The sequence below is a fragment of the Leguminivora glycinivorella genome, chromosome 18 (genome assembly GCF_023078275.1).
Source record: "Leguminivora glycinivorella isolate SPB_JAAS2020 chromosome 18, LegGlyc_1.1, whole genome shotgun sequence".
Taxonomy (NCBI): Eukaryota; Metazoa; Arthropoda; class Insecta; order Lepidoptera; family Tortricidae; genus Leguminivora; species Leguminivora glycinivorella.
In genome coordinates this window covers 477,624-486,390 of record NC_062988.1, presented here as the reverse complement: position 1 = coordinate 486,390, position 8,767 = coordinate 477,624, and the positions used below count along the sequence as shown (strand labels likewise).

Below are 8,767 nucleotides of genomic sequence, written 5' to 3'. Positions count from 1 at the left end.
CCTGACTTCTAACCTTCAAGAAAAAGCCTACACCCATTTTAAGGGCCGGCAAAGCACCTTTAACCCTTCTGGTGTTTTGGGTGTCCATGGGCGGCAGTGATCGCTTACCATCAGGCGACCTGTCTGCTAGATTGCCTCGTTAAAAATAGGAGTCATGCTCTTTTCAAGCCAAGAACCCGAGTGGTGGGCACTCGTGAACTTTGCTCAGATGCCGGTAAACCCGCTGGGCGGGTTGTTGCCATACAAGCGGACGGTTATAAGTTACAACTGTTCTTGTTTTTTAATGCATGTTAATTATAAGTTGTAATGTTTTGAAAAGAAGTGGCCCACCGAGTTTCTTGCCGGTCCCATAGTGGATACGCCCCTGCCAACTGAGGGGGGACTTTTTTATTATTATTATAAATGGGCTTACTCTTGACCACAGACTAGCCAAAGGCAAAGTGGCCCACGATGGAGTGAGCTCGCCCAGAAGATGCCTGTTCACTCATGATTTGAAGGACTGAAATCTTCTCGAGGATGAGGCGTAGGGTTAGAGCCGGCCTAGCTTTATTTGACGTTCATATGCGCATTGTAATATGCCAACTTGGAAAAATAAATATTTCATTTCATTTCAACAGGTTTCTGAAGTCATGCGCCATTTTTTTCGTCTGGTAGTGAACGTGTTAAACGTCATATCGTTCCAGAAATACTGCAGACATTTTAAATCAATCAACGAGATCGAAAATTTAAGATATTACTACATTTTTCTAAATTACTATAAAATGTGATGCATATCAACAACGGCTCCACATAGAGAGAAAATAGGACTATTCTATTTTATACGTCTGTATAAAAGCATTCGACCCGTCCGATGGTAAGCGGTTACCGTAGCCTACGCCTACAACACCAGAGGTGTTACATGCTGCCTACCCTAACACACCCTCGTTGAGCTCTGGCAACCTTACTCTCCGGCAGGAACATATTATCCTTACATTAGTAAGTAAAGATATGTCCAAATGCTCTCAATGGTTTTCCGACACAATCCGTACCGTTGATATACGTAACTCTAAGTAGAAGTACCTACCAGGCCTACATCACTCACTCGCGGTCGCGCGTTAAGTACCTACACGCTAGCCGTTCATTCGAATGAACAAGTGTCCGAGGGGCGCCACGCGCCCGCCTGTGTGGTCGCGTGGCACGTACCTCCTATTCTTCTGAGTTTTACGTAGTAACTTATTAGTATTAGTTAAATAAAGCGTAGGTATTTGTCGTTTTGCGGGCAAGTGAAGGATCTGTTACATTAGTAACACCAGTACCGTCGTAAAGCGATCATCTCATGGTAGAGGTACGATAGACATGTCAGTAGAAGAGCAAGCGTTCTTGAGCCTTGCCACTCTTGCCAGAAGAGACGGTTACTGGCAGTACCGTAGACAACTCTCGGTAGAGGTACTGTAGTGAGATTGGCCTGAACTAAACAAGATACAACTTGACAAGCATTCTTGTGCTACATGACAGCCAGGGTCTCAAGATGGAGTCGAAAGGTGGCTATAGGAACTCCTGAACTGAATAAGTACCATCGTAAAGCGTCATCTCACGGTAGAAGTACAGTAGGCAGACCAGTAGAAGAGCAAGCGTTCTTGAGCGGCGCCTGACAGGATATTCAGGTACTGGCAGTACTAACGTCAACCCGTGGTCACACCTCGGACACGCGATCAAATATATGTAAGAAGCGCGTTCCTACGCACACGGTCTAAGCTCGTGTAGGTGAACGCGTACCATGATTGTATGAGTGAAATATGACAGGAACTATGAGGTAACCGGGCGGGAGTGGCCATACTGTACGATAGTACTCTTTATTATACTGTGCTGTGGTAGTACCGTACTATCGACCCGTGGTAGTGGTACAGTAGACAGATGAGTAGAAGAGCAGCAGGCGTTCTTGAGCGGTGCCGGAGTGACGATACAGTACCGTAGACTCTAGGTAGGAGTAGTAGAGTGAGAGTGGGTAAGTAGTACCGTCGTAAAGCGTCATCATCCCGAGGTGATAGAATAGACAGATCAGTAGAAGAAGAGCAGGCGTTCTTGAGCGGTGCCGGAGAGCAGGCGCCAGCCGCGCTTGATGTTCAGGTACTGGATGATGGCGCGGACGCAGATTAGGATACCTGCGAACAACGACATTATTTACGGTATAGATGGGCCATTTTTTTTGTAACATGGGTATTTTTTACGCGATTCATACTCAAGAATGCGAGGTCTTTCGATCCTGATAGGAGAAAAAAAATGTCCCAAGAATTCCATACATTTTTCAAACCTTCCATTCCGTTACCGCCATACAAAATACATGTATGAAAAAATGGTAACTGAATGGGAAAAAAACCTTGGGACACTTTTTTCTCCTATTAGGATTGAAAGAGCTCGCTATTCTGAGTGGAAACCACATAAAAATTTCCAAATCCAAAAAAAGTGGGGTGGACAACTTTGAAAAAAATGCCCCAGATCTACAGGGTGTCCTTAAAACCAACGCCAAAACGAAAAGGGATGATAGGACATTTCATTAGCTATCGCAAGCGAATTTGACCTTAGTGAGAATATCATGGTTTTCAATACTCAATACTCAATCATTTATGAGATAGTGGCGTCCACTTAGCTAGCGGGAGCCTGAAGAGTCTCGGCCCTTAGGAGACTCGCTAGATTGGATCAGGGATCAGATGCAGAAGGCAAAATGGATATATAGTTCGGTTTCCTCTCTCTGAAGAATTAACCTGCGGGAGATTCTTCAAATTTGTGTACCAAATTAGTATTTGAGCTACCAAAGCCAGATCTCATGGCTGGCCAGCTCGGTGGAGTGCTTGAGGATGAGCGTCCATTTGGCCAACGAAGCCCGAAGAATCTTGAGACCCTCGCTAGATTGGATTGGATCAAGGGTCAGATGCATAAAGCGGTGATCTTGCATAGTCCGGTTTCCTCTCTCTGTAGAGTTAGCCTGGGGGAGATTCTTTAATATAATGGCTTACCAAAGGCCATGATGAGCCACCAAGCCAGGAGTTCTCAAACCCGAACAAAGTGGAGGAGATCCAGTCAGAGAGAAGACCCTGGCTCCAGGCTACTAGGTGGAAGAAGAATAAGACTTACCAAAGGCCATGATGAGCCACTAAAGCCAGGAGATCTCGTGGCTGGCCAGCTCCGTGGAGTGCTTGACGATGAGCGTCCACTTGGCCAGCGAAAGCCCGTAGAGTCTTGGGAGACTTTCGTTAGATTGGATCAGAGATCAGATGCAGAAGGCGGTAACCTTGGATACGGTGCAGATAGTCCGGTTTACTCTCTCTGTAGTGTTAACCTGGGGGAGACTCTTTAATATTGTGCTTACCAAAGGCCATGATGAGATTGATGAGCCACCAAAGCCAGGAAGAGTTCTCATGGCTGGCCAGCTCGTTGGAATGCTTGACGATGAGCGTCCACTTGGCCAGCGAAGCCCGAAGAATCTTGAGACCCTCGCTAGATTGGATCAATGGTCAGATGAAAAAAGCGGTGATCTTGGATAGTCCGGTTTCATCTCTCTGTGGAGTTAGCCTGGGGGAGATTCTATATATAATGGCTTACCAAAGGCCATGATGAGCCACCAAAGCCAGGAGTTCTCATGGCTGGCCAGCTCCGTGGAGTGCTTGACGATGAGCGTCCACTTGGCCAGCGAGAGCCCGAAGCCGGCCAGGGCTCCATAGCGGGACGCCACCGTGTGGCAGAAACACATCAGTAGCAGGAACCCGATCCAGTTGAAGAGGAATGCCACTGGAATTCAAAAATGTCAGTTGACAAAGGTCTGACAAATTTCGGGTAGTGATTGCGTAGTGTCATTATCCATACTTAGTATTCATGAAATAAAACTATGGAAACGAATTATGTCGCGTATAATGAATTTACAATTCATCCCGTAACACCCGTTGGCCACGAAACGAACGCTGTAAAGTGTTCGAAACATCGGGATGAATTGTAAGTTCAATATACGCGATATAATCCGTTTCCATAGTTTTATTTCATAGTAACTATTGCGGTAACCGAAGACAATATTACATAATTAGTAGGTATTCAACTGGTTGGTTAACCAAACGACTGATAAACCTATGTAACAGATTTGTTAGCATAAGTACCTAGAATTAAGAAAATGACATGTAAAATATCTTTTTATTAATAAATGATCGTATCGTATTATAAATGAGAAAGTGTGTGTGTCAGTTTGTCCGTCTTTCACAGCAAAACGGAACGACAAATTGACGTGATTTTTTAAGTGGAGATACCTAGTTGAAGGGATGGAAAGTGACATAGGCTACTTTTTGTCTCTTTCTAACCCCCATTTCCCTAAAATAGAGGGGGGAGACGTTTATATGGAGCATTCCGCAATTTCCTAATTTAACGCGAGCGAAACCGCGGGCAAAAGCTAGTAACTAGGTATTTAACTTCAGGCGTTTTATGACGTTATGCTAAGTAAACTTGTTCTGTGTCCATGTCAGTCAACTTATGTCACTTTCTATTGTAATCAATAATCATAAGGACTATTGACTCTGCTGACTGAGTATTCTATTTTCATATTTCATCGTTTATCGCGAACACACGCACACAGACACAAGCGGCGGGCGTTTTTATGAGGTATAGTGATATGAAATTACGTCATAGTGACATCGGCGAAACCAGAATGTTCTTATGAGTATTAGCACTCGACAATCTATATTGCCAATTTACAATTTACCAACTTATTGTTTCAAGTGGTTTTATTAATGTTTACTGTCACTAAACAAATGTATAATTTATTATTCGACTGTTGTAATTAATACCTTAGGAATTATGTCATTATGGTTTATTTTCTTGTAGAACTTTACAACATTGGTTTGTTTAAACAACTGGTTCCATACAAATACAGTAAGGCATCGACGATCCTTTTACAGAATTATTGGTTTAAATACACATTCGTGGTAACTTTGTTAATGGTTTGTACAGGGTTAAGGACCTTCTACCATAACGTCCCTGACTGTTTGATGTTTTGTTTTGGAATACGTTGTATCTATTTAAAAAAATATTGTCCTTTTCCGTTTTACGCTATCAAACAAAGTATTCTATAATGACCGGTCTGGCCCAGCCTGCCTGCTAAGCCGCGGTTCTGGGTTCGAGTTCAGGCAGACAAGCATAAATGATAAAACATCAGGCCGTCCCTATCGCACTATTTGTAAGTTCGATAGGTACTGCCTGATGTTTTATCATTAATCACGCGACCATGCTTGTCTGCCTGGTTATCGCAGAGTAAAATAAAAATAACTGACTCATTGAAGAAGTGAGGAACATGACGTCGGTGCCAAGCAGGCTGTTCTCGGGCCGAGCTGCTCGCTAGCGCCCCCTGTCGGCTCCACTGTTAACTATTGCACTAGCACACCTTGGACACTGGCGATCAAATAAATGAAAGAGGCGCGTTCCTAACACACAGTCTAAGCTCGTGTAGGTGAACGCGTACCATGCTTGTATGAGAGAGATATGACAGGTCGACTGTTCGCGTTTTTGACAGGCGGTAACTGTGAGGTAACCGAGAGGGGGTAAGCGGCACTTTCAGCGGGGAGCGGGGGTGGCCATACTGTACGATAGTACACTTTATTATAGTGTGGCACTAACAAGCGACTCACCGAAGAAGGAAGTGAGGAACATGACGTCGGTGCCAAGCAGGCTGTTCTCGGGATCCAGTTGTTCCGCACTGCCCTCTGTCGGCTCCACTGTGACGAACGCCGCAAACGTGGGGAGAGGCGGCGGAGGACCTTGCATCTGTGAAAAAAAATTATATATAAAGTTAATCTTAGTTCTCACTCCTTCTCGGTAAAGTCTGATTGAAGATTTTAATTTATTTTTTTGTTACTTGAAGAAACTGTCACCCGTCAAATCATATTAGTGGGTGGTGTTGGCGGTAAACAACAGTCGATTTTCGGTCATAGCTGCTTTCCCTAGTTAGAACCGATTTGTAATGAATTTAAAATGAAAAATCAATCAAAAATGAAAAATACTGTGGTCAAGTTTTTCGTCTTACACTTAAATTGACATTTAACGACTAAAAATGCTAAAATCCATAAAATGTGATTAAAACTGGATAATATGATTTAAAAAGCTTCCTGCGGCGAAAAATGTATTGTTGTCAGAAACTCGAGTCTTAACATGAGAACACTACAGCCCATACCTGTGGTAACTCCCCTTCCATCTGTTTCTCTCGCTGCACCTCCTCGTAGGGGGGGAGCTTTGAGTTGGCGGCAATATCGTACGGCGGGGGGGCGGAGAATGTATTTTCCGTTCCAGTGTAACAAGGGTACACTACGGCACGTACCTGTGGTAACTCCCCTTCCATCTGTTTCTCTCGCTGCACCTCCTCGTAGGTGGGGAGCTTTGAGTTGGCGGCCACATCGTACGGCGGGGGGGCGGAGAAGTCCGCCTGCGGGGGGGGGATGTCCTGTGTATTGTCTGAAACAAGTATAAGTTTAAATAAAGAGGCGCCACGGTGCTAATTAGCAACCTGCAATGTTTAATTTTTAAACCGTACTCCGATATACATATAAGACAAACAAAATAATGAAGCTTGAAGAATCAGACTCAGACAAGTCATCTTATCACTTCGTACTACCGGCGACGACGGAAGCACGCTCGATGAAAAATCGTCGCGAAATTATAAAAGTCACGACGCAAGGCCTCTTGGTTAATTTCGTTAAAGTCGTAAAAATTTCGTATGGTCACCGTTTTTAGAACTTAGTGGTCGGACACTATCGCTAAGACACGGCATGAGATCAATCGGCAAATAACCAACGCATTCTAAGGCATGCCAAAGCCTCCTCAGGCATGCCGAGGAATGCATGACGATGAAAAGCAAACATTCAAGCCATACAGTCAAATTCATAAATATGTGAACAATTTTTCACCTTATTGCAAGAAGTTAAGGTGAAGAAATGTAGACAAATTTATGAACTCGACTGTACCAAGGAATCCAGTAATTGCTAGTTACTTAACAAAACAATTGTCTGCCTATATCTAATTGCTTTTATCGTCAATTCCTCATACATATGGAATATACTATTTTTCTCCATGACATTTGAGACTATAAGATGTTCTATTATACAAATAGATGTTTGTAAATATCGTAACCAAAAAGCCAAGCACACAATCCACGATGTCTATGCACCACACCCTTCTATTCGTCATCACATACAATACCTTACTTTATTACAGCTCATGAAAGTGAACAATACTCAGAATTAACTGAATTGATTTCAATGAAGTGCATGACATCACACAGATAATAGCTTAAAAAGATACAATAATACTAATGATACTAGTTTTGTATCACAACATAGGTACTTCATGTAGGGTACTTAATTAAAGGGTTTGTGTTTTAATTTATCACCACTCATTCCGAACTTCCTCTTTTCTGTGTGCAAACACCCACAAAACGCTCACGAAACAAAATGTTCATTGATATCTATGTCTATCGCTCTTGCGTATTGGCGCGACAGAGCCAGACTACATCTCGCGGTGTTTCGTTTTTGTTTCGCGTCGTAGAAATGCCATCCGGCTACGGGGCCTGCACTTGTATAGCAATGTACTAATGCAGTTCAAGGTTAGCCTTTTAAAATAAAACTCACCAACAGAAAATTTACAAAACTTTTCTTAGTAGAATTAAATAAGGAAGGGCCTTCACAACATAGAACTATTAACAGTAAGGGTCCCCCCACATCTAACGTCTCGCGAGCGTAGCGTCGGGCCAAATTCGGGATCTAAGGTTAAGCTAGATCGATGTTTCACCCCCGAAAACCCCCACATAACAAATTTCAGCGAAATCGTTAGAGTGGTTCCCGAGATTGTTGGTAGGAATAAATAAATATACAAGAATTGCTTGTTTAAAGGTATAAGATACAGTCCTACTGTATTGATGATGGTGGCACAGATGAGTCACTAACTAGGAGCCCTAAAGGTTCGTTATTTTCAGCAATTATTTAAATGTTCCTATCTTGGTTGATATTTTGTATAGATTATTTAACTTCAAGGTGTTGTGCATGTTAATATTATGTAAACTACTGTACAGATATTTTTTCCCAAGCCATGACATAATCTGTTTACAACCTTAGTCAACAGACGCAGGGTCGCTTTTTAAACGTTTATGTACTGAACGTTATTTTATTTCATGCTTAAGTCTGTACAACTGAATTGTTCTCCATCATGAAAGGGATAATGTTTACTAAACAGAGTGATTCATATTCAATACAATATATCTAATATAATAGTTATCAACTCGAGTACTAAAACACTGATAAGAAAAACATAAAACAAATTTGTAAATACTTACTCATATCTACGAAATGTGGTTGCATATTCGAGTCTATTGACGCTGGTAATATGACTCTTAAGTGCGCCGGCGGGCATATATTATCCCCTTGAGGATGGTTCTGTAAAATATTAACCATTTCACGTCACATATTGCACGCAAATAAGTTACATAAATAAATTAGTACACACAATCACAATTGTCACCGATGTTCACGTACCATTTTGTTATCGTCGAACATGCGGCAAATCGGTTATTACTGTTAAAGTAGAACACTCCGAGCTAGCACACCCTAAAGTAGATTTGTCTAATTTATTTAGAAGTTGCAGGATTTTAATAATCAATCACAAAACGACGTACAATAATCGGCCAAACACCTCAATGTACTCGAAGAAGTGTCGTTCAAATTGTAACTTAGACATTTTTAACACGAACTAGTGAAAGTTTTAGAAT

The 8,767-nt window shown here is 42.3% G+C and overlaps 1 protein-coding gene across 1 annotated transcript; it reads right to left on the bottom strand.

The window, feature by feature from the left end:
• Window positions 1–1,774: 1,774 nt before the first annotated feature.
• On the bottom strand, window positions 1,775–8,691 carry LOC125235770 (NEDD4 family-interacting protein 1-like). The gene is made up of 6 exons (XM_048142356.1): window positions 8,535–8,691; window positions 8,336–8,435; window positions 6,329–6,462; window positions 5,643–5,778; window positions 3,580–3,765; window positions 1,775–2,141 (listed from the first exon to the last, which is right to left on the bottom strand). Exons 1-6 carry the CDS (start codon window positions 8,553–8,555, stop codon window positions 2,038–2,040), a joined length of 681 nt encoding a protein of 226 aa, XP_047998313.1. The 5' UTR covers window positions 8,556–8,691; the 3' UTR covers window positions 1,775–2,037.
• Between the last annotated feature and the right edge of the window lie 76 nt (window positions 8,692–8,767).